This window comes from Rattus rattus, chromosome 1 (assembly GCF_011064425.1).
Source record: "Rattus rattus isolate New Zealand chromosome 1, Rrattus_CSIRO_v1, whole genome shotgun sequence".
Lineage (NCBI taxonomy): Eukaryota > Metazoa > Chordata > Mammalia > Rodentia > Muridae > Rattus > Rattus rattus.
The window spans coordinates 70,286,447-70,312,693 of NC_046154.1; the positions used below are offsets into that span (position 1 = coordinate 70,286,447).

General features: G+C 39.4%; 1 protein-coding gene across 5 annotated transcripts in view; it reads left to right on the forward strand.

Moving 5' to 3' along the window:
* The first annotated feature begins 294 nt into the window (after positions 1–294).
* Positions 295–26,247, forward strand: part of Psip1 (PC4 and SFRS1 interacting protein 1) — a 31,858-nt gene continuing 5,905 nt past the window's right edge. Inside the window, exons 1-11 of one of the 5 annotated variants that reach the window (XM_032902325.1) lie at positions 306–475; positions 818–1,027; positions 4,671–4,747; positions 10,994–11,132; positions 13,149–13,253; positions 14,442–14,504; positions 20,058–20,151; positions 20,983–21,058; positions 22,760–22,985; positions 24,355–24,473; positions 25,533–26,108. In XM_032902325.1, coding sequence (XP_032758216.1) covers positions 956–1,027; positions 4,671–4,747; positions 10,994–11,132; positions 13,149–13,253; positions 14,442–14,504; positions 20,058–20,151; positions 20,983–21,058; positions 22,760–22,985; positions 24,355–24,473; positions 25,533–25,611 — 1,050 coding nt within the window. In that variant the 5' untranslated portion in view covers positions 306–475; positions 818–955 and the 3' untranslated portion in view covers positions 25,612–26,108. Of the gene's footprint in view, positions 476–817; positions 1,028–4,670; positions 4,748–10,993; positions 11,133–13,148; positions 13,254–14,441; positions 14,505–20,057; positions 20,152–20,982; positions 21,059–22,759; positions 22,986–24,351; positions 24,474–25,398; positions 26,109–26,247 lie in introns of those variants that run through there. The other 4 variants (XM_032902331.1, XM_032902339.1, XM_032902311.1 and 1 more) reach the window with 4 other exon arrangements.

The window sequence follows — 26,247 nt, forward strand, 5'->3', positions numbered from 1 at the left end:
CCTCCCCGCCTTTTACATACAGTACACATACAAATACACACACGCAGAGCAGCCAGCAGGGGCGGGCCGGGTGCGACCACTGTACCAGCTATGGGGGGGAGGAGGGGGACCGCTCCCGCGCGCCTCTCTCTAGGCCCTTCCCCTCCCTCCTCTTCCACGGCATCTGCTTGCAATTAGCCGTAAGGAGGGGCACCTGAGAGCTCGAGAGGCTTCAGGCCCTCAGTTCCTGAGCCGCGACGCTCTGCGGCGGCGGCGCCACCCGTGCCTGGGCGAGCACTTGGTACGGCCCAGCGCTAGCGGGCGCCGAGCGGGAGCCGCGCGGGAGCGGCGCAGCGACATCGGCGGCAGTGGCGGTGGCGGTTGCAGCTCGGAGCCGTTGAGACGCCTCTGCGGCAGCTGGTGGCGCAGGTGGCCGGCGTGGACGTGGGCAGAAGCGGCCAGCGCGCCCCGCAGCCCCAGCGCCACCGCCCGGCAGGTGAGAGCCGCCCCGCCCCCGCTCGGCGCGGGTGGGAAGCGGGGCGGCCGCGCTCGCAGCCTCCCTCCTCTCCCGCCGCGCCCCTCCCTCGTGGGCTGCGGCCCGTGGGAAAAGCCCTGGGAGCGCCGGGGTGGGAGGCCGGCGGCCGGGTGGCGGGCAGCATCCCTGCCTCAGGTGGCCGCGACCGCAGGCCCGGGCGCTGCTCAGGGCCGAGGCCGCGCTCTGAGGAGGCGCGCAGGCGGCTCCCCCTCCCCCTCCGCGGCCTCCCCTCCCCCTGCCCTCCTCCCCGCGGCCCCTCCCTGGGGTTTGCGCTTTAACCGCCCTCCCTGCTGTCCCTCGCAGGCGCGTCGGGACACCCCGAGGCATCCTCCCCCGCCCGCGGGCCCGCCAGTCCCAGCTCGCGTCGGTGCTCGCATCTACTGATCGCGGCTGCGCTGCTCCCCCTTCTGGTCTTGGGACTCCCGGCGTCGCCCCTCAAACATGACTCGCGATTTCAAACCTGGAGACCTCATCTTCGCCAAGATGAAAGGTTATCCTCATTGGCCAGCTCGAGTAAGTGATTTGTAGCCCCGGTGTAGCGGTGTGGCCGCCTTTCCTGAGGCCTGCTTCCCATCGTTTCTTCTCGGCTTCCTCTCAGTCCTTCCTCTCCTTTTCCCTTTACCGTTACTTGGAACCTTTCATTTTAGTTTTTTTCAGTACTCTTCTCATGCAATTGTAAAATTCTAGGTTTTCCTGCATACATGCCGCGGCGGTTTCCCTGGTTTTCCTGTGGCTTGCTTTTTGAGTCTCTGACAGGTGTTCTATATAGGACTATTTAGGGATTCAGTTAATGTTTCATTGAGGCGAAATCATCAAGTATGATTTTTGTGTTTAAAAAATGAGTGAAATCATGACATTTCCTTAAATTTTGGAATTTTGAACAAAATACAAAATTTCAACGAAATATGCAAATCACAAGCCCTTGCATGTCAGATGTAACTAAATTACTTAGTACAGGATTTGCAGTTGGTGATGCACGGGGACCTTTATGTTCACATTCTTTGGCTTATGACCTTGAAGATGTTGTTTTCCATTTTTTTGTTCCCCGTAGCCAAAGCGGGGAGTAGATCAGACACTGGGTTAACCTAACAGGAGAAGTCCTAAGGACTCAAGATGTGACATTAAACACCCAAGCTCCATTTTTAGAAAAAAAAAAAAAAAAAAAAAATAGGGTTTTTTGTTGTTAGTTTATAATGGTGTCAAGGTTCAGAACATGATAGATAAGACTTATAAGAATGTTGATTAGATAAACTCAAAAAATAGACTGATGTTCAAAAATTGTAATTATTGTTTTTATACAACTTATTTTTTTATTTTTATTTTCAAGACAGAGTTGCTCTGACTGTTCTAGAACTCACTCTGTAGACCAGGCTTGCCTCGAACTCAAAAGATCTACCTGCCTCTGCTTCTGGAGTGCTGGGACCTAAGGTGTGCACAACCACTGCTTGGTTGTTTTTTTTATGCACATAACTAACTTAATCTTTGAAAGGTATTACTTAAAAATAATAAATTCCATAGTGTTAGCTCTGGCAGCCATGTACGAACACTGATTCAGTCTGCTTCCCCAACTTCCCATCGGCCTCAGGTGTACTTGTTTGGTAGAGCCTTTCTTGGACAGCCCTTAGTCATAAAGCCTTGTCTCTATATATAATTGGTGTTCTTGTTTTCCTATAGGAAAACTTTTTACTTACTGCTTTGTGTATGCTTTGACTGTTACATATGTTGCAAACGTCTTTTAGGGCAGTGAACTAAAGCTGCCTTTGTTTATCCTGCAGCTCTTAGTTATACAATCATGCACTTGTACAACACTGCATTTCAACCTTAGGTAAGGCCTGCTGGGCTTGGGAAGGTGTGAAGTCCCCCAGGAGACACTTTATGATTCAAGGTATCCTTATTTTGAGGTGTTAAAAATCAGGGTTATCGGGGTTGGGGATTTGGCTCAGTGGTAGAGCGCTTGCCTAGGAAGCGCAAGGTCCTGGGTTCAATCCCCAGCCCCGAAAAAAAGAAAAAAAAAAAAAATCAGGGTTATCTGATACTCATATTCAAGAGTTCCACGCCACAGTGTATGTAGTTAGAGGCCAGGTGGAAATACTTTAGAATTTTTCTATTTTTCATGACTGGGGAAAAATGGCTCAGTGGTTAAGAGCACTTGCTGCTCAGTGGACCTAATTTCAGTTCCCAGCACCTATTTGAGACAGCTTACAACTACAGTGATCTGTCTGTGACTTCAGGTCAGTGTCAGTGCCAGTGCCTCCTCGTGTGCACACCCCCTTGTGCAGGTACACACACCTACAGTTAATTAAATAAGCTCTCTTTTATATTATTTTCCTACCTCTTGCAGTATGTTCCAGGTGACTTAAGAGTTGGTGCTGGTAAAGGTAAAAATAGCCCTTGGAGAGTCATTTTTCTCTTGATTTAAACAAGTCCTTTTTTTCTTCAGAATTAACAAGTTTTTAAAGTTCTCTGATTATGGGTGTTTTGCCTGCATGTATGTCGATACCACTTCTGTAACTTGAGCCTATGGACAAAACTGTCAGGAGCTGCTATGTGGGTACCAAACTGAACCTGGGTCCTCTTAACCACTTAGCCATCTTTCCAGCTACAAGTTTTACTTGTTTTTTGTTTGGTTTAAAGATTTATTTACTTATTATATATAAGTACACTGTAGCTGTCTTCAGAAGAGGGCATGAGATCTCATTACAGATGGTTGTGAGCCACCATGTGGTTGCTGGAATTTAAACTCCGGATCTCTGAAAGAACAGTCAGTGCTCTTAACCACTGAGCCATCTCTCCAGCCCCAAGTTCTACTTGTGATGAGTTCATTTGGATTGGGATAGGACATTTTTTCTCCCTCATTTTCTTTTCCTTAGAAGCAGCTGAATTTGGTTTTTATATACTTTAAATTATTACAGAGTGAGTTCCAGGACAGCCACAGTTATACAGAGAAATGCTGTCTCCTGTCTCAAAACCTGTCCCCCCAAACTTCAGTCTTAGATATTCTTAATTTTTGCTGTAGAGAATGTAAGAGTATTTAAATGTTTAAGCTCTCAGCTGTAAGGGTCACATCACTTATCCAATTATTTTTAACTTCTACAAACTGAAGTAGAATTGTTTTAATGTTCTTACAACATTGGGAAATATGCCTTAAATTTTGGATCCTGTGTGCTTTTATGTTACTTTTTTCCCTCTTTGTGTATGTTTGCTTGTATATGAGTTGCCCAAGAAGGTCAAAAGAGATGATGGTACCCCCGCCCACCCAAGAGGCTGCGTTAAGTGACCGTAAGGGGCTTTGAGAACTGAACTCAGACTTTTTTTTTTTTTTTTTTTTTCCGGAGCTGGGGACGAACCCAGGGCCTTGCGCCTAGGCATGAACTCAGATTCTTGGAAGAGTTGTGAGCGCTCTTAACCACTGAGCCATTTCTCTTACCTCATTACTCTTGCTATTTGAACAGCTCTCCTGCAGGACTGCACACCACGTTCAGACTCCTTATGTGAAATGTTTGGTGTCAAATTTGTTTTAAAAATTAAGTAACTGTGGGTTTTAGAAATTGAAACCAATTACAGTAGGTGTGTTTCAGATTTGCTTCTGGATGATTTTGAGTAGATAACCTTTGTATTTCTCCAGAGAAACAATGATAAAAATTTTAGATACATAGAAGAAAAGGGTCTTGATGTCAGGACAGATTTTGCCACCAAATGAATTCTGGGGAAAAGATCTTACTTTTTAGAACTTGTTTGAGATTGTGGGCTGTAGAGAGACTATCTTCTGTATAGTATGGATATATCACATGTCAATTAAAATACCTAAGGTCTATAGGAAATGGTGGGATAGAAGTGAGGCATCTGGAGGCAGAAAGAATGCTGGGATAGAACATGGGAAGAAGACCTGAGGAGGACAGACACAAGGCACCTGAGTAGAGGTAACCAGCCATGTGACTGGACAGCGTAGATTAGTAGAGATGGTTATTTTAAATTATTAGCTAGTCAGGGAGCTGGCCTGAGTCGTTATTCTGGGAGCTGGAAGCTGGGAGGAAAATATCGATTGTAAAATGGTTTGATTTTGTATTAGATCCATTTGGGGTGCTTTACTATGAATTCACTCCAGTGTACTAAGGTTTGTAAGATTTTAAAAAAAATTGACTTTTCTTTCTTATAGGTAGATGAAGTTCCTGATGGAGCTGTAAAACCACCCACAAACAAACTACCCATTTTCTTTTTTGGAACCCACGAGACGTAAGTCCTACTGGCTTTAAGCTGAATGACAGTTAACTTGCAGAAGTTAGGTATAAAACAGAAAGCAAATTTTAAGGGGGATGTCACAATGAAATTAAAAACTCATTATTGTTAAGGACAGAGTCTCAGGTAGCCCTGGCTAGCCTGGGATGTTCGTGCAGACTAGGCAGGTCTGAGCTCATAGAGATCAACTTAATTGCCTTTCATGTTTGGAGAGAAAATGCCATGTACCTAGGCTGGAATAAAAAACTTTAAAAACCATTTTTTGAATCTTAGAATAAGCCTTTTAAGTTTCATTTAAAAATTTTTAGGGGACTGGAGAGAGATGGCTCACTAGTTACGAGCATTGACTGCTCTTCCAGAGGTCCTGAGTTCAATTCCCAGCAACCACATGATGGCTTACAGTCCTCTGTAATGAGATCTGATGCCCTCTTCTGGTTTGTCTGAAGACAGTGTACTCACATAAATAAATCTTTAAAAAAAATTTTTTTTAATGTATTTTTCAGTTTGATGCTAGGAATTCTTTTGTTTGTTTGAGATAGAATGTCATTATGTATTGCTAGCTTAGAACTTACTATATAGACCTGGTTGGCATTGTGCCACCATGGTCACCCCTCCTCCCCTGCCACTCCCTTGATTTTATTTTATTTTATTTTATTTTGAGACAGGATTTCTCTGTGTCTGTTCTGTTACTCCCTGTAGCCCAGGCTGGTCAAATTGAAAGAGCTCTGCCTATCTCAGCCTCCTAAGTGCTGGGATTAACAACACTCCCTCTCCCCAGCCCTCATTCTCATTTAAAGCACTACGTCTTGGGAGAATTAAAGGGAAAGTTGGAGGCAAGGGATGAGGGATGGGTGTGACAGTTCAAAATATGCTGTGTACATGTATAAAGTTTTCAAAGGTTAAAAAAAAGTTAAAAATAAGTTTATTTAATGGAATACATGCTTACATGATCAAAAAAGTTAGGCTTGAAATACTCCCAAGATTGATGGCTGAAAGTAGCCAGGCATTGAGTATTCCTGTTGGTAAAATAAGGACTGCCTGCCTGCTGCTGTTTGAGGTTAGCCACACAGATGGTGGGAAGATCAGAAGAGGGAAGCCAGACAGTGCCCTTTGTGTGTCTGTGGTGACTACACACTATCTGACCCGCTGCCCCAGGTGGATGTGCATAGTTAGAGAACTGACTGGCAGAGGTTAATCCTGTATGCGGTTACAGCTGCACATTGAGCTGCTTTGTTTCCCGTAACTACATGAAACTGCTTTGGAGGCTGTCTCAGCTAACTGCCAAAGCTTATATTCTTAGATACCCAGAATTGATCAGCTTCTGTGCACTGTATAATCCACGTGAGTTGGACTTAATACAACTTCATGTTCAACTGACACACAGCAGAGTTGTGAATAATTCATTTTCACTGTATTTTTTTTTTAATTATATGTGTATGAATGCTCTTTCTACACGTATGCCTACATGACAGAAGAGGACATCAGATCCGATGGTTGTGAGCCACCATGTGGTTGCTGGAATTGAATTTGGGACCTCTGGAAGAGCAGTCAGTGCTCTTAACCGCTGAGCCATCTCTCCAGCCCAACACTGTATTTTTTGAACTCTTTCTTTTCTCATGTATTAATTTTATGTGTTTTGCCTGTGTCTTTGTCTGTGTGAGGGTGTCAGATCTGGAGTAGAGCTCCCAAGTGGGTGCTAGGCATTGAGTCTGGGTCCTCTGACAGAGCTTCCGGCTCTCTCTACCCACTGTCTACTTAGTTATTTTTCACTCTGTGTTCTTAAGAGTGATATAAAAGTGGCAACATTTGGATTTGGTTTCATTTGTTTCCTGCTCTCTAACACCCCCCCACCCAAGAGCTGAGGACCGAACCCAGGGCCTTGCACTTGCTCTCTACTTGCACTTGCGCTCTACCACTGAGCTAAATCCCCAACCCCTGCTCTCTACTTTCTTAACATACACATAAATTGATAAATTTTCTGAGATGTGATTTATATATATTACACAATGTTTACACAATTTGATTTTGGTATTTCATTGGATTTTAGTGTAATTGTTCCCTTTTCTACTAAGGTCACTCTCCATTTCCTAGCCATACACAGCCACTAATCTACCATCTGTGTAGTGTAGATTTGCCACTTACGGATATTTTGTGTTAATGATACTGTTTGACATTACATTTTTTTTTTGTTGGTTTGGTTTTTTTTTGTTTTTGTTTTTTTTTTTTTTTTTGGTTGAAGGTTTAAGACTGGGTTTCTCTGTCTGGAAATCACTCTGTAGGCCTGGCAGGCTTCAAACCATAGACATCCACCTGCCCCTGCTTCCTTAGTGCTGGGATTCCATACCTGGCTACATAAATTTTTTATTTATTTAGTTATTATTTATTTTTTTGAGACAGGATTTCACACTGTGTAGCCTTGGCCATCCTGGAACTTGCTCTGTAAATCAGGATGGGCTTGAACTCAAAGCAATCCTCCTGCCTACAGAGTGCTGGGATTAAAAGCATGTGCCAACACTGCCTTGCCCATAGTTTTTAAAAAACACAGTTTTGGATCTCAGATTGGATTGGTCTTCACAATATTCAGTTTGAGTTGGGTTCACATATATTTTGTATATGAAAATATGACTTTCAAGAAAAGCTCCCTAGGGGCTGGAGAGATGGATGGCTCAGCGGTTAAGAGCACTGACTGCTCTCCAAGAGGTCCTGAGTCAGTTCCCAGCACCCACATGGCAGCCTACAACTGTTTAATCTTGTCCCAGGGAATCTGGCGCCCTCATCAGACAGACATACATGCAGAATACCAATGCATATAAGATAAAAATAAACATTTGAGGAAAAAAAGACATTGTCAGTGTTGGGCTGGGAGTACAATTACTGGTATTTGCCTATAATGCAGGAAGCTATAGGCTCACTCCTAGCACCATACTAATAAAGGTGGTTAATGAAGAAAATGAGTTAACAGGAAAGAAATGGATATGTTTAATTAAAAGGCTTTTAAAGTTAATGATACTTTTATTTCAAAATGGATTTATAATATATTGATCCACAGTGGACACCCCATTTACCTTTAGAAAGACAACATTGCTTTATTACTATTGTTTGGTGATTTTTTTTTTTTTTGGAGACAGGGTTTCTCTGTGTAATCCTGGTAGGCTAATCTAGAGACCCATCTGCTTCTGCTTGGATTAAAGGCCTGCACTACCACTGAACTTTTTTCTTTTCTTATATATGATATCCTGACTGCAGTTCCCCCTTCCTTCCTCTCCCCCCCAGTCTCTCCCCACAACTCTTCCTCAGGTCCATCCCCTCAGAAAAAAGCAGGCCTCCCAGGTACATCAACCAAACTTGGCATAACAAGTTACATTTAGACCAGGCACATAATGAAAAGGGTCCTACAAGCAGGCTAGAGTCCCAGATAGCTGCCGCTTCCACAGTTAGAAATCCCACAGAAACATCAAGCTATGCAGCTATGACATATGCAGAAGGCCTGGCCTAACTTTTTCAAAACAATGTTTTTTAATAAGTTATTGATAAAGGGGTTGGGGATTTAGCTCAGTGGTAGAGCGCTTGCCTAGGAAGCGCAAGGCCCTGGGTTCGGTCCCCAGCTCCGAAAAAAAAGAACCCCAAAAAAAAAAAAATTATTGATAAAAATAGGTGTATGATGATCCTTCCTGTTCCCAAAATTTGGGAGGGGAATTATTCATTTGAATAAATTTGGATTTTTCAAAGATGAAAGTCTATTGTAATGATCAGGAGTTAGATGGGGAAGAAGGAATATGAAAAGTAGTAATTTGAAAAAATGTACTAATTCATAACTGATTTATATTTGAAGTTTATTTATAGTTCTGGTTGGCCTGGAACTTGCTGTATAAACCAGGCTGATCTTGAATTCACAGTCCCCTGGCTCTGGTTCTGGTGTACTGGTATTAAAGTGCACCAACATTTCTGGCCTTAGATAAAAACTTTTTGTGTGTGTTCATTTAGAGTGGTGGGAGAGTAGGAAATGGTATTCTCTGAAAAAAAAAAAACAATTAAAAATTGAGTCAGTTCTCATGTAGTCCAGCCTGATTTTGATCTTGATGTATAGGCAGTGGCGACCTTGAATTTCTGATGTTGTCTCCAAACTCCTGAGAGTAGCATTACAAGTTCATGCTACCAACCCTTCCCCCACTCTCCCACTCCTCCACCCCCTCCCCAGAAAAAGTTACAGCAGCTTTATTGAGAGATTCATTTCATATAGCTCACCCACTTAAAAGTTTAGAAATTCAGTAGTTTTTGCAGTTATAGAAAGTAGTGGATACATTAGCACATTATATTATTATCATTTCAAAAGAAATGTACCCATTATGTACTTATTACATAATAACAGGTACCTTCTGTTCAGTGTTTTTGCTGTAGCTGAAGCAACCCTTAAAGTATTTCCCGAATGCTTCATAAAAATGAAACAATTTAATGATTTTTTTTGTCACTTAATTTTTTTATTTAACACGATATTTCAAGATTAATACTGTAGCATATGATAATGCTTCCCTTACTTGTGCCAGCTAATATTTCATTGTATCAATTTACCGTTTTGTGTTTATCACTTGGTAGACATCTGGTTTCCCACTGTTGGCTATCGTGAATAACATTGATCTGAGCACTTACGCACATTTTTTTTTTGATGATGTTGGATCTAGCCCAGGGCTTTGCATAGCCTAGGCAAGCTCTCTACTACTGAATTACATACAGTCAGCCACTGTGTATGCTTTGTATGCGTAGATGGTTCCACCTATGTAGAAACAGAATTCCTGGTTCAAATGACATCTTCTTGTCCAGTCATTGGAGAAACGTTATTGGTACTGGAACTGAATGTAGGACTTGCTGCATTGTAGGCAAGCTTGTTAACAACTGAGCTGTATCCCAGCCATACACTGTCACTCTTAGTATAGCTGTGCTGGTGGGTTACAGTGATGTCTGTGCAGTTTTTATTTATGTTTCTGTGATTAGTTAGGGATGTTGAGTGTCTTTTGTGTGAATTAAAAAAGATCTTGGTGGGGCTGGAGAGATGATGAATCAGCAGTTAAGAGCACTGGCTGCTTTTTCAAAGGACCTAGGTTTAATTCCCAGCATCCACATGTCACCTTACAACTCCAGTACAAAGGATCTGGCCTCCATGCACAGACATACATGCAGACACAACATTAGTGCACATAAAAATAATCTTAAAATAAAATAAAACTTGGACCATGCCTAATGGGACACAGCTTTAATGTAACACTTGGGTGGCAGAGACAAGCATATCTGTGATTTCTAGGCTAGCTTAATACACATACAGAGTGCCGGGCCAGCCAGTGCTACTTAATGAGACTCTCAAAAGACAAAAACAAAATTTGTTTTGTTTGTGGGGTGGGGAGTGTTGGAGATACTCATCAGTGGTTAAGAGAACAATTGCTCTTCAAGTTACTTTCCACCGCCCACAAGTACATGCATGTACTACATCTGACATCTTCTCTGGTCTCTGTGGGCACTGTACTCAGGTACATCCCGCCTCCCCCATATACACAGTACTAATAGAACAGAAGTCTTTAACGTTTCGTATGGTTAGTATAAATTACTTAGGTTTATAAAGGTCTTGTTTGGTAGGAGGGCATAGTACTTTAGTTCTTGTTACTTTAAGATATATGAACTGGAAATCAGAACCAGACCAAAGCAAAACCAAGCACTCTTTTTTTTTTTTTTTTTAAAGAAGAATTTATTTATTTTATGTGAGTATACTGTAGCTGTCTTCAGACACACCAGAAGAGGGCATCAGATCCCATTACAGATGGTTGTGAGTCACCATGTAGTTGCTGGGATTTGAACTCAGGACCTCTGGAAGAGCAGTCAGTGCTCTTAGCCACTGAGCCATCTCTCCAGCAGAAAAACCAAGCACTCTTATCAGACTTTTTCTATCCCATCAAAGTTGTTCTCACTAATGAGATCACTGGGATTTAAAACTATTCTGTAATTTGGATGAGCTGGGTGTGGCGGGCTACAGGTTTAACCTAAGCACTCAGGAGGTAGAGACAGGCAGATCTCTGAATTTGTGGACAGCCTGGTCTACAGAGTTCAAGGACAGCCAGGCTACACAGACAAACTGTATCTTAAAAAATAACACACCAAAAACTTTTTTGTTACATTTATTGAATAATGCCATCTAGTAACTTAATATATAATTTAATTGAGTTTGCTTTGCACTTAAATCTTCCCTTTCTCTTACAGTGCTTTTTTAGGACCAAAGGACATATTTCCTTATTCAGAAAATAAGGAAAAGTATGGCAAACCAAATAAACGAAAAGGTTTTAATGAAGGATTGTGGGAGATAGATAACAATCCAAAAGTGAAATTTTCAAGTCAACAGGTGAGTCCTTTTAGAAAATTTATTAATAACACTAGAGTAAAAATATTGTCATTGGAAAATACATAACCAATATTAGGTTGTTGTGTTCTTTTTAGGTTGTTCCTTGACGTTTCTGTCTAAATGGTTATTAATGGAATGTCTAAAGAGATCTCAATAATTTATTTAAACTATTAGTGAATTTAAAGCATGTGTGTAAGTCAAGTACATCTTTGTGAAGTTAGTTCTCCATTCACCTTTACATGGTTCTGGGATAAAAATCAGGTCAGCAGGCTTGTATCACTGGCTGAGCCATCTCAATGGACTAATGATTTTGCAAATTTAAAGCCCTTTAGTTTGTTTTTTTTGCTTTTGGGGTTTTTAAATTTTTTTTTCTATCCCCCGAGCTGGGGACCAACCCAGGGCCTGCAAGCGCTCTACCACTGAGCCAAATCCTCAACCCCCTTTTTTTTTTTACAGATTCATTGAGTGGTATTAGAATAGACCTCATTAATTAGATATATAACAGAAGTACTTACATCCTCAATAGGAATTCCACCTATTCTAAAGAGCCTCCTGCCCGGAGCTTTTAATTTATATATGGCATTATATTTTCAGAGTGGTCTGTTTTTACTTGGTTTGTTACATTTCTTTTTTTTTTTAAGGCAGGGTTTCTCTGTTGCCCTGGCTGCCCTAGAACTCCCTCTGTAGACTAGGCTGGCTTCAAACTCAGATTCACCCACTCAAAATGCTGGGATTAAAGGCATGAATGCATGCCCATGCTCTGCCTGTTTCATTTTTATTTTCTCCTGCTATTGCTAATAGTTTTTGCTGTATTTATTTTGTTTATCTGGGTGTGCATAACGTGTGCGTGTGCTACAGTGTGTGTATAGTGGTCAGAGTACAACATCGTGAAGTTGCTTCTTTATTTACTTTTATCATGGTTGGTTTTTGAGTGTGCTTTTAGCAAGTGCTTTTACCTGTTGAGCCATCTTGTGGTCCCCTGATGATACTTTACTAATGTTTTTCTAATTGTGTCTTAGCTTTCTATATTGCCATCTGTACTCTTGAATGTATGAAAGCTCTAGAACTCTTAGATAAGGTGAACCCCTAGAGTAAGGCAATGGTACATGGACCTAAATTTGAGGCCAGCCTGCTCTATAGAGCAAGTTCCATCACAGCCAAGGCTACACAGGGAAACCCTGTCTGGGCTAGGGTGGAGATGAAAAAAAAAACCAAAATTCCTATGTAATGTCACATGTACCATGCTGTTCTTGGCACTGACAGATGTTCTGTGCAATTGGAATCTTTGATACAGTGTGCAGCCTTGGATGATCTTCATGGTCCTCAGCATGGTGTACTGTTGGAACCGCCACAGTCTTCACCTACAGTGTGATCAAAGTGATGCCTGATGTGTTATTCCCAGGCCTGCACAGGTTGAAGAAACCAGTAATTGATTTAACAAATCTGGTCATTGTGATTTAAAACTTTTTGTAGTGTTAGTAATATTAAAGATTTTTACATTTTTTCCCTCCTTTACAAAAGAATAAAAGTTTTTTGGATTTTGTAAACATTTGACTTTTCTGATTAGGTATGTTCAACATTTAAGGTTATAACACCCCTCCAACCCCCATCTTTCTTACTTGGCTGATGCCAAGCTCAGGCTGGCCTCAAATTCAGAACTCATCTGCCTCATTCTTCCTGAGAGGTGCTCTATCTTGCCAAAACTGACTGTTGTAATTTATGGCTTTAAAATTCCTTAAGGTAAGTGTTAACTACATATTCCAGCTTGGCTTATACCTAGCTCTTTAGCTTAGGATTGCCTCACACTTGCAGGCATCCCACTACATAAAATGTTGGGATTACAGCAGCACCACTCCCTGGTTTAAAACTCTTAACAATTCTATGTATTAAATGTCCTTTGCAACAGAAATTGGGGCACTCCCATATCTATACATAACAAGCTTTTGATTTTACATGTAGAAAAATTTCAAGTTAGATAAACCATATCTTAAAAAATGAATAATTTATTCTTTATAGGTATCAACCAAACAGTCAAATGCATCATCTGATGTTGAAGCGGAGGAAAAAGAAACTAGTGTTTCAAAGGAAGATACTGATCAGGAAGAAAAAGCCAGCAATGAAGTATGTTTTGTATCTTTTCTGGTGTAAGAAGAAATGAAGAAACTATCTATAGATAGTAGTTGATTGAGTATACTGCAAGGGAGGAATAGGCCTTGGGGTATCTTAAGTACTGCTTGTGAATTTTACAGTTTCTGCAAGAAAGAAATTATAAAGTAAATTAACTGGCAAAGTAGGAGGTAATCTTTAAAATATTTAAAAGTGAATGAAAACATGCTAATTTTCTCAACTATTAAATAGGGTGTTATATACAGTTTGCATTTTTAAGATGCATGGATTTAAAAAGTTTTTAATTTCCTGTATGTATGCTTGTCTACTGAATGCATTCTTGAAGCCTGTGGAGGGCACTGGACAGACACCCTGGAAATGGAGTTAAAAATGGTGGTGACCCATCATTTGGGTGCTGGGAAGCAAACATGGATCCTCTGTGCTCTTAACCCTTGAACTTTCCCTTTAGCCCTTGCATGGATATTTTTATTTGAAATTGTTTTTATAAGCAAATCAGGTATAAGGTTAGTGTTTATTAAATAGTTGTTTAGAGTATTATGGGCTGGAAGTGCTTAAAAAGTATTAAACTGAAATTTTTTAAAGCTAGGCTTATTTCTCCTGTGTTATTGTCTGAGTAGAGATCCATTATAGGCTGCTTGGTCACTGATCTATTGGTTTGAAGAGATACCATGACCAGGGCAACTCAATTTAAAAAAAAAAAAAAGAAACATTTAATTGGGGCTTGCTCATAGTTTCAAAGGTTTAGCTCAGTATCATTATAAGGGAAACATGGTGCTGAAGAATTAGCCGAGAGTTCTAGGTCCAGATGTGCAGGCAGCAGGAATAGAGAGACACTGGATCTAACTGTGGGCTTTTGAAATCGCCAAGTGCACCCTCAGTGATGCACTTCCAACAATGCCCCAGTTTGTAGTCCTCCTCAGGTAGTACCAGTCCTTGATGACTGAGCATGCACAGATCGGAGCCTATGGAGGCCGCTCTTACTCACACCTGAAAGCAGCAGGCATTCCATAAGGCATCTTTGTCCTGAAGACACTAGGTCAGCGTTAGAGACCTCTCCCAGCACTTTCAGTGAAGCGGGTATTAGGAATTTTTGTTTATGAAAATTTGTTTGTTTCTTGTATAATTTATTCAATTTCTTCTGTGACTTTTTTCTTGTTTTTTGTCTGCTGTTTTGCATTTTAGGATGTGACTAAAGCAGCTGACATAACCACTCCAAAAGCTGCCAGGCGAGGAAGAAAGAGAAAGGTAATTTCTTAAATATGGTATAGGAATTTCAAAGGAATTTTATTTAAATTGAGGAAGAACAGAGATATTATTTAGACTTGACCTCTACCCTTTAAGAATTAGAGGGTAAGTTGGTTACTTAGTAAAACATTGGTGATAAAGCTGTGGCACCCTCAAGTTAAGTGAATGATGAAGGGAAAGAAAGTGAACCAGTTTTTACTCCTGTCCACCTGCCTCATCTTCTCTATAAAATGAACAGTACATAATCAAACTGTTGATGATATAATACACGTGAAATCTTTATAGTAAATCTTGACTCCTCAATACTAGCATAGACTGTTGTCCACTGTGCTAATTCAATGTTATGTGAGACAAGAGGGGCAGCGACAGTTTGGGCCAGGTATTTTGTAGGTTTTTAATTAATGTGAGTTTAGGTTTGTCCACACCTTTCTCTGACCTAGTTATTACGTCCTAATCATTTGTATGCCAATGATAGAAATTAAGCCAATAACTTAATGTCTTATGAAGTAAAAGAAAACAACTGCAGATGCTTTTTGTCCCCTGATGTATGTATGAGGGAAATGACCTTATAACTTATAACTTTAACAGTGTTAAACAATGAGCAAGTAAAGGAGCAGGTCGGGTCCTCTGAGGGCACACTCAGGCACAAACAGAAATGCAGAACACGATGATGCATTTCACCACTGATAGGCTTTAAGGCTGAAGGTTAGAGGGAATGTACAATGTTTTCTGAAGAACTGCTGGGGTGGGAGCTCACTGTTTTAAATGCTCTGACTCACGGCAGTGTGATGATGATAGGAGACTATTAGGACAATGAGAACAGATCAGTGATAAAGTCAGGATTTTAGAACTGACTGCACTGGCACAGGTAGACTTACTTGCACAGGGAGTAAAGCAGACAAGGCCTCCTGTTAATTTTTTTTTAACCAGAATAGGAAAATACAGGAATGATTTATTTTCTTGCTTGTGTTGTACTCTGCAATACAAACTGCAGCATTTTGGGGTTTTTTTGTTTGTTTGTTTTTTGGCTTGGTCTATTTGTTTTGAGACAGGATCTCTCTATGTATACCACCCGGCTGTCCTGGGACTTATCATGTTGGCCTTAAACCAACAGAAATCACCTGCCTCTGCTCCCTGAGAGGTGGGCATTAAAGACGTATGCTCAGCCCACACAGTGTTTTACAAACTGAACATTTGTTAGTATTTATAAGAGTATGTATTTACTTTGTCACATTTTGTTAAATTTTATTATTCATAGATTTTGTTATATTAAGGTATTCTAATGGTTGTTGGTAATACTTGAGCCACCACAAACTGCTTACATAGACAGCACCCTTAATTGGAAAATGTTCAGACTGCTCCCCTCTTCCACAGGCCATTCCCATTCTTAGGAAAATACTGGGATCAGTCAGTTTACAAAAGGCCTCTAGGTCTTCTGGTGGGAAAAGCCAGCGAGGCCTCTTTAAACTAAAAGGTATAAATGATTACCCTTAGAGGAGGGTGTGTTAAAAGCTGAAGTAGAAAAAAAAAAAAAAAAAAAAAGCTGAAGTAGACTGAAAACTGAACTGCTTGGGCCAGTAAGCCAAGGTGCAACTGCAAATACAGAGGGAAACTCCTGTACAAAATGCAGAGTGCTGCTCAAGTGAATCTGGAATGGTAAGAAAGCACAACAGATCCCTGCTGCTGAGGAGAGAGTGTTAGTGGTCAGTCAGGGCAGAAGTAAAGCCACTCAGAATGCTGCTGTAGTGTGAGCCCAAGCCCAATGCAGGCCGAGGCCCTGTCTTTAATTTTCTGAATGCTGAGAGAGGTTTTTTGTTTTGATTTTTAAAAAAGGTACAGATGGAGCTCTCCTGGGTCAGCAGGTGAGGGTGCAGCAGGAAGCTGCAGGGAGTAGCATGTGCTGATGGAGAAGTTCTAGTAAGGTGTCCAGAGCTAAGGAAACTGAAGAATGTGATCACACTATGAAGTTTTCATTGCAGACAGCCTTACTTTGGAAGAAGCTGCAGCTAGGAATAGTCAGTTTCTATATTCAAAGCCTAGGGTCTGGAAACTACTAATGACTTGAATATGAACCCACTTTGGAAATCCTAGGACATTTAGGACTTACACTAAATGAACCCTGATGATGGCTGTTGACAGCATGGTTTAGGAGGAAGTCAGTCCTGCTGCCCAGGAAGACTCCTTTGTCCAGGTACCCATTGACTATCACCTGCTGCCAGGTGCTGTGCTGTGCTGGAAATGTACACGCATACAGAGCGGATAGTCATACCTGTGAGTGAAGCCATCAGCACTGGTGGATTAGCAGTCCGTGCCTTTTTTTTTTTTTTTTTTTTTTGACAGCCTCCTCCTGGTCGAAGGTACTATGAATATTGAAATGATATTAAAGGATTTCACATATTATGTAAATGGCTGATGAAGCAGCATTGGATTTTGAGACATTTGACCCCAATTTTGAAAGAAATCTTAAAAAAACAAAATACTGCATTATACAACAACTTTCTGTGCATGGAATAAATCAGTTGATGGGATAGGTTTCATTTTGTTTCCTTTTAAGAAATTGCCACAGGTACCCCTACGTTTAGTAACTACCATGCTGATAAGTTGTAGCCATCAACACCAAGGTAAGGCAACCATTATGTCTTACTGAAGGCATAGATGATTTTGATGTATGTGGGGTTTTTTGTGTTAATCAAACCTGGAGCTTTCAACGTGCTTTAAGCTAAGCTTTACCACTGAGTGAACACCCCAAGCTCAGTGTGCTAGCATTTTAAACAAGCAGTGTTTTGTTCTGTGGTGCTGAGGCTCTATCAGTGCTTGCTTGCACATGCTAGGCAAGGTCCCAGGCTGAATTCCATGCCCTCCTAATTAAGTGCCCTAAACTGAGATATGTGCATTGTTCTTTTCAGACAATAGCGTGATACACATGACTTTGATACACACAGGGGAGCCAAGAGGCTTATTTGCTCCATTGCCTATGACAGTTAAGATGAGCGCTATCAGAGTGACCTAGTAATTGAGTAGGTCATGAAAGGCCTTAGGATTTACCATTAAATTCCAGGGACCCAGGCCTCACCTCAAGTTACTTATTTTGTTAGTGAGATAGAATTTAGAACACTTCAGTAAGTTGAGTTTATAACTGATTGATGCTAAAAAAGAGTGGAACAGAACATAGGAAGACGTCAAGTTGTTCAGGGACTGTATACTTGATGTGGGGATATAAAGCATGTTGGTTTGTGTTCAGAGGAAAAAGTTAAGTACTCTTGGGAATTATAGTGAACATACCTATGATTACAGTACAAAAGGGGGAAGAGAGACAACCACTGCTATAAAGGTAAGATGTTAGAGGAGATCAAGAGAATGTTTATAGATGCAGAAGACAGAATTGAGACAGGATATAATAAGAGATGAGAGAACCATACCTCTTTGAAATGTTGGCTTGGAAGAAGCATCAAGAGAGATGAGAAGTTATCTAGCTAAGAAAGGGGGGAATTAACAAGGGAGTTGACAGTACTGTTCCAGTGCAAAGAGTCCAGAAAGATACTTGATAATTAGTCTACTCAGGAGATTTTAGTTTTGTTTAGGCATTAAGGACAGAAAAGAAGTAGATTGGAGAATAAAAGTTTAATGGTAGTTGCGGGTATATTTTTTTGCATTACATACATACAGGGAAACATTTAACTAGAATGAAAAATGATAGTTATGTAAGTAAATGTAAAAGCAATGCTCATTTTGAAGGGGTTGATTTAAGAAGGAAGAGATATATGACTCAGGAAGGGATTTAGAAATCAAGGGAATTCTTTCTGGCTATATTTCCCTTTCCCCATTCTGACTTTGGTTCAATCAATAAATGGATAAAAAGTATGTTAGCTACTCAGGACTTGCAGTAGAAGGTCAAAGGACTAATCATGTATTTGAGATTCCAATCTGAAATACAGAAAATGATTGTATATTTGTGTCTATCCCTCCTATCTTCCTGGTGCTTATCAACTTAGTCTTTGTTGGAGATTGTGAAACAGGTACAGCAGGGCCAGGATTGTGGGCTTGGCAAAGGATATATATGAACGGTGGTTCTCGGATGGGTATGGAAAGAGTTGAAAGGATAGAGTTGAAAAGCAGGGTAACAATGAGAAATAAATCCAGTGTTAACAGCTTCAGTCAAATAAGTTACTTTAACAGTCAACCTATAATGTGAACATTAAATATATCCATGCATGTATTTCAAATAACTAGTCTTTACCCTGGATAAAATATTTTCATGAGTAAAGGCTTTTACTTAAATGATTTTGCAGTAATAGTCATAAACATAATCCATGGTAGGGCCAATCTTTATTTGATATTAAGTTGATTATTGTACTGTATTATTGATGACTGTTTCACTGTTTATTGGTATCTTCTCAAATGATCCACTGTACTTGTAATTCTTACTTGCTTTCGAATTATTTCCAAATGCAGAAAGGGTAAGTGAATAAGTTCTTTTTGCCCTGGAGCCGATCTGTTTAAACCTATATTTAAAGCACTTCTGACCTATTTATTAGTCATCAGGAAGAATTTTAACCTTTGGCATCTCTGGGGCTTCATGGAAATACAGATGTCTGGCTCTTTAACATGGGGTTGCAGGTTCAGATCTGGAATTAGGGCAGCATGATCTCATACATTCTTAACCTGAGATCTCCTGAGAAAGTTTATTTTGTTTCTGAGAACAATCACATAGTAACCTTGGCATTGTGCATAAATTCTTAGAGGCAGATATCTTTCTTTATCATCCTGGGCATCATTGATAAAAGGTAGATTGACCTGGGCCTGGAGGCATGACTATAAACACAATAGTTGGGAGGGACTCTCTGAGGCAGGAAAAGATAGTTTTAAGGCTAGTCTGGGTTGTCTACATGGAAAGATGCAAACTTCTGCCCCTCAAATAGAGAAGCGATGCTGTTTCTTGTAACTATGTTGACAATTTTTTTTTACTTATTGAATGTGGTTCTGCATGCTTCTGTGAACATTCTTGCTCTGGTGGTGCATTAATACTGAAGTCCAAGTGGCTGTTTAATGTCCTTACATGCCTCAGTTGATGTTCTTCAGTTTTCTTCATACCTTTGCAATTATAACCATTACCACCTATTTCCTTGTGTTTTAATTTTATATCTGATTTCTGGTTCTTAATATTTTCCTGAAGGGCTTTAAGTCAGTAATAGCTGATTCTCATTTGGGGCCACTAACTTTTCAGCCTTGTAGTTTTCCGTAACACTTAAAGTTTAAAGTTTATAAATAAAAAAGTACTAGCATCAAAGGTCAGTCTCAGTTGAAACATGAAGCAGAGTTAGTTAGAAGTGGCAGCGTGAGTTGTTAAAGTATAATTGCATTATTCAGTTTTCCTGTTGTATCCAAAATGTTAGTCTTATTTTTTCAAATAATTGTTTTAGGTTAGGAAACTTTTTAAAAGTTGATGAAAACACTGAGATGATTTAATGTTATTGACCAAAAGTAATACAAATCATACAGATTATGCTTTTATGGTTACAATTTTGCTAAATAAGTTAACTTTTTGTGATTTAGGCTGAAAAACAAGTAGACACTGAAGAGGCAGGAGTGGTGACTGCAGCGACCGCTTCCAATGTGAAAGCAAGTCCTAAGAGAGGACGGCCTGCAGGTAGGGTCATTCATGCCTAAGTACTTGTTTGGCCTGTGATTAATACTCCAGTCCATGAAAACACTGTGGGCTCAAATGTTTAGGATAATATTAACAGACATTGATTAAAGACATTACCACTATGCTACAAGTCTGAGAAAAATGCCATGTAGGCCTCCGGCTATATACAAAAACAGTTTTAAAGGAGAAACAGTTTCTGCTTGTGACTACTATTAAGCTTGAAATAATTGTGGCTTTTGTATCCAAGTTAAATTAAAATCTCTCCAAATACTTGAAAATTAATCTCCTGAGATTATAAATACTATGACTCGTGGGCTTATTTTACTTTTTTTACTTTCAGATTACCGCATTCTGATATTGTCTTCATAGTTTGTAAATAATACTGAGTTGTTCTTCCTAATACAGAATAAAACACTGAAAATCAACGAGAATATTTTTTTTCCTACATCACAATAGTATCCTTACTGAAAGCCGTAAAGAGGAATAGTCAGATAGGAAAGAAAGATGTATGTACATGTTTTGTGGTAAAGATCTTTATGAATGCTAATAAAATTCCAAAGATGTGTAGTATAGTACACAGTGGTGATGAGTGATACTATACATACATGTCTTCTTTCTCATACAGTCCATCCCTACTGCAGTCACTCCCTCTACTCCTCCCACTTTTCAGTCTCTGTCAAACATAGGGACAAAGGGAAATTTTTTGTTAACCACTAAATAGTCACTTTGTTTGTCCCTGGGTCACACTAGTGTTTAGGGTACGTGTATCCTGTAACACTTGTATTCCACATGAGCCTAACATTCAAGAAAAAAAATCGTGCTTTTTTCTAGCTACTGAAGTCAAGATTCCAAAACCAAGAGGCAGACCTAAAGTGGTAAAACAGCCCTGTCCGTCAGAAAGTGACATGTGAGTTTACTTTGAATACAAAATTATTTGAGACCTGTGCATAGTAGAAACTAGTTTGTGTTTTTGAGGTTTTTTTCTTTTGTCTTATATGGTACTTGTTTCTGTCACTGTTCTATTCTAAAACTGATGAGAGACTGGAGCAGCATTTGTGTGTAAGGGATTCAGAGTCTGCTCATTTGTGCTTTTTGTGAACTTGGGCAAAGTAAGTTGCTAAAAAAATTTCTGTGCTGATTATATTTGAGTAGTGACCAGAGACCTACTGTTCTGTGTAATAGGTTCTTTATACTATTTTAAAAATTAATTTTAAATATTTTTAGAATGATACTTAGTTACCAAAGAAAGTATTGTTTTTCTTTTTATAAATCATTTTTATTACATTTTATTTATTTTGTGTATGTGTGCAAGGCCTATGGTCATTTTAAAGTTTGGCTCCCGGGAATTGAGATCCTGTAATTATGCCTTAATGGCAAGCATCTGTACCTGCTGAGCCATCTCCTGGGCTAGTTATCTTTTTCCACATAGAAAATCTGTTCACCTTGCATTGTTTTGAGAAACTTGTAGGGATATAAATCAGGAAAAGGAGAGACTGTTGTGTTGATTGTGTTTTAAAGGTATTGTAGGGATGACTTAGGAATGGATCTGTTGTGGTCATGTATATGTACACCACAAATGCTCTTATCGTCTAAGAAAGGTATGAGACCTGAAAGGCACAGTGGTGAACCAGCTGAGGTTAGCCTCAGGAAGTAAACTTTGGTTTTCTAAAAGAGCAAAAAGCACTTTTTCACCACTGAGCCATTTTTCCACACCTGAATTGAATATTTGAAGGATTATTAATTATTGAAATACTGCTTGAGAGAGAGAACTTTTCAAGAGCTTTTTTCCAAGCTAATTGTTACAGGTACTCTCAAAGGGGTAAACCACCATCACCACCACCGAAACAAGATTTTTTTGTTTTGTTTGTTTTGCAAGACTGTTTACCTTTGGCATTTGCAGCCAGCATGGGTAACATAGTAAACCTTGTCTCTAATAACAACAAAATGTAGATTTAGTAACAGTTACTAGATTGTAGCAGAGAAAACAGATTTGTGTCACTACTCTGAGTGGCTGCTACTTGATGGCTTGTATGGTGATTTGCTTAATGAAGGTAAACATTTATTTAATGTTTTTTCAATCCCTACAAATGACTGACAGGTTTTATTTCTAAAACAAATATTTTTATAAACATCTACAATGCAATTCTACTAAATGGGGTCTTGGGTTATACCTCAGTGTTGGAATATATGCTAAATAGTTGCAAGAAACATCCAAAAATTGTACATAATGTAAATTCCATCTTATGGATGGCAAACTGTCTAAACTTTTTTTTTATTTATTTATTTTTGGTTCTTTTTTTCGGAGCTGGGGACCGAACCCAGGGCATTGCGCTTCCTAGGCAAGCGCTCTACCACTGAGCTAAATCCCCAACCCCTAAACTTTTTTTTAAACATAAATTTTGCCATGCTTTTTCCTGCTGGAATGCTTGTTTGGTAAAGGAGAGAGTGATGGTTTAGCAATTCATAGCCCTGCTGTCCTTCAGTGGAGCCCAGTTTGGTTCTCAGCACCCACATCCAGCAGCTCACCTTCTCACACCACGTGAATAAAGACTAGTAATTGTTTCAAAACAGTGTAAATGAATCTTCCACTGTTGCACTCTTAATATAGGGTTATTGATGAAGACAAAAGTAAAAAAAAGGGGCCAGAGGAAAAACCACCCAAAAAGCAGCTTAAAAAGGAGGAAGAAGGCCAAAAGGAAGAAGAGAAGCCAAGAAAAGAACCAGATAAGAAAGAGGGGAAGAAAGAAGTCGAATCTAAACGGAAAAATTTAGCTAAACCAGGGGTTACGTCAACCTCTGATTCAGAAGAAGATGATGATCAAGAAGGTGAAAAGGTAGAAAATTCACATTTCTTTCCTCTTTGTGTAAATCAGCCCACTGGTAAAATGACCTCTCCGCATGTATTTCTGTATGAGGTGTTCATGTTCAGCATATAGTATGTAGAGGCCTAGGGTTGAAGTGTCTCTCAAGCAAACTCAAAAATTTCCTCGTGTGGTGAATCCTGGTGGCAACTTTGATCTGGAGGCCATGTGTATGTGCCTACAATGGCTGAAATTATAGGTGGACCACCACAATTATGTGTAATCTTTGAGTTTTCGGGATTCAGACTCTGGTCCTCATAACTGCTGAGCCCTCTTCCTCATGCTAATGTATAGACAGATGTCTTGGAACTGGAGATGGCCTTCCTTCCATGTGGGTGTTGGGAACTGAGCCTAAGAGATGTCATCTATTTGGCCCTGCCACATTTATGTTTTCGAGGCTCTCCAAGAATATGAAGCTAGATTGGCTGGTTAGCTTATCTACCTGTGTTCCTGCCCTCCATCCCTGCCACCCCAAAAACATACTCAACTTTTAGTAGGGGTACTTGGGATCTGACAGGAAGCATTTAAAACACTGAACTATTTCCCTAAATACATTGTAAGTTTGTTTCCTAGATAGTTTAGGTACTTTTTAAAATCTTATTTAGTGAATGTTTAATATTTGTTAAAGGTTTGTGGGTTTCTTTATTTTTCCTAATAGAATTCCAATTAAGGCTTGTTTGAAATGTTTTTTATATTTTGAATTCATCCTGCCCCCTTATAGTTAATTTCTAGAAACTAGATATACTTCCAGTACCCCTGCTATAAACAATGGTTGTAGATAATCCAGATGACTGGGATCAAAGACAAGAGGTGCATTTATACATTAAACTTTAATCTTTTCCTATTGTAATTTTTTAGTGAAGTATAACTTTATTTAGATGACATTAAATTTTATTAGCTTTATCTTTTTTGTGGAAAAATACATTTTTTTAATAGCCTTGAGTCGTATATTTGGGCTTCTCTGATTATTTTTCAGTATTTTAGAAACCTAGCTTTGTGGAGGGATTTGAGACGGTCTAACTATTCATCATTGGCTGACCTGTAACTTGCTTTGCAGACCAGACTGGCATTGAGCTTATCTGCCTCTGCTTACCAAGTGCTGAGATTAAAGGTGTCTGCCACCATGGACTGCTCAAAGCCAAAAACTGTAATTGGCTAGCTTCTCAGCTCACTTCTAAAGGGGAGTAATGGACTCCTATGTACTCAGAAGAGTTAGATCTGTGTTCTTGTTTAAGCAAGCATGGGCTTAAGCTTAGTTGCTTTTTTCCCTACCTACCATAACTGTAATTAGTCTCAAACCACTGACTTGAGAGTTAACAAATACATCCTCATTCTCAAGCAGAAGAGAAAGGGTGGAAGAAACTTCCAGGCTGCTCACAGGAGGAACATGCTAAAAGGCCAACACGAGAAAGAAGCTGCAGATCGGAAACGCAAGCAGGAGGAACAAATGGAGACTGAGCAGTAAGTATTCTTTTTAGTTTTCAGTCTGCATCCTTTTAAAGAGTAGTGGCCTTTAGCCTCTCACTTTCCAGAGTTGATGAAGCCTTTTGAAGTGACTTCCCATATAAAAAAACCTTACACACGTGCTATTTCATGCTCTGTTCACTTTTCAAGAGGATGAAATTCACTGAGGTATCCTCTTGTGAACTGCTTTATAATATAAATGAAAGTATAATTAGGTTTTGTGTAACATGCTAAGCAGAATTATGAAAATATGCTGGTGCTGAAAGAGTGCAACCCCAGTTGGAAACCTGGAAGCCAGTGAGAGTAAACCCACGGCCGACAGGGCACCTTTGACATTCAGATATGTACATTTACCACGAGGACGTTCTTCCTCTTTCCTATACAGTAAATAGTTTATCAGCAAGGAATGGTCACTGCAGTGATTAGACTTCATGTCTCTTACACACTTGTTTTCCTAGTTTATCACTGTCACTTTTTCTCATTTTTAAAGTGTCCTACTCTAAACTTTTGTGGGCTTTTTATTGGTAGTGAGGAGATAGTTACTTATACAGTGGCAAATAGAAAAAATAAACATTTCTCTGCTTCTGTAGCTATTTGGAGGATACAGAGCAATTTAGCTGCTTGAGGAAGTTTTTTTAAGTGATTAAAATGCCAGATTATGGCCACATCTGTAAATGCCATTATTCCTGTCCTTTCTTTCCACTGAATACTGTGACTGTTGTTGCTTTTTAACTTTGTGCTCCCAGAATTCAGACATAAATTAGTGGTTGCCTAGTGAATCTAGCCCAATTCTCTTCAGAATCTCAAGATATCTTTTTTGTATTTCAGTTTCTTTTGAATGTCCTCCAATGTAACTTTCTCAAATTCTAATATTTGTGTTTTCTTTCCTTCTCCTGTTATTACAAACTTTGTACTTGGACAGTTTTGCTCTGTAAAGCATTTCAGATGCAACTTGTGTGAAATGCATTATGCAAAATAAAGTTTATTGTATTGTATTCCCAGCCAAACAACATGTAATCTACAGTAATAAAAATATATCTCATTTTGGGCTCAAAGCATTAATCCAGTAACTGAAAAGAGAATACGAGTGGAGCATACAAGCGATGAAGATCTTGAGACAGACTCATTGGACTGAATTTTCCCCTCCCCCCTTGATGGAAGAAATGTTCCAGATTCTAAATTGAGGACTTCACTATTAATGGCATTATTAACTGTGTTATGATTGTTAACAAAATATCCTGTAAGGTACACACTACATATTAAGGTTGGCCATCATTCCTGTTTTTTTTTTTTTTTTTAGCCAAGCTTAAAATGAAGCTTTGTGTTTGAAGTTATAACAAACATAGATGAAGTCGGTGGTTGTACATTATTTCATTTAGAAAATATGAAAACTCATTTTGTTTTGAAGATAGGTATTAAACTGAAATAGCTATTACGTTCTTGAAAAATGGGGCAGGTGTGCCCTTCCCTTGACATTCTTTTGTTGTTAAGTTCTTTAGAGTCTTGTTTTTTTTTTTCTTTTTAATCCTGAGAGATTAAACAGTAGACTTGTTAAGTAAAAATATGAAACTGTAACCAAAATTTTAAAATAAAGTTTTTTTTAAAAAAAAAACCTGATTTTTAGGTATTTTTTGTTCTTGTCTATTTTAATTGGTTCATAATAGGGCCTGAATGCCAAGCCAAGGTACTAGAAAGTAAAATTTCTAATTCAAATGGTTATTTTTTTTGTTAATCTTAGTAAAGTGGTACTTGTGGATGTCATTTACCTCGA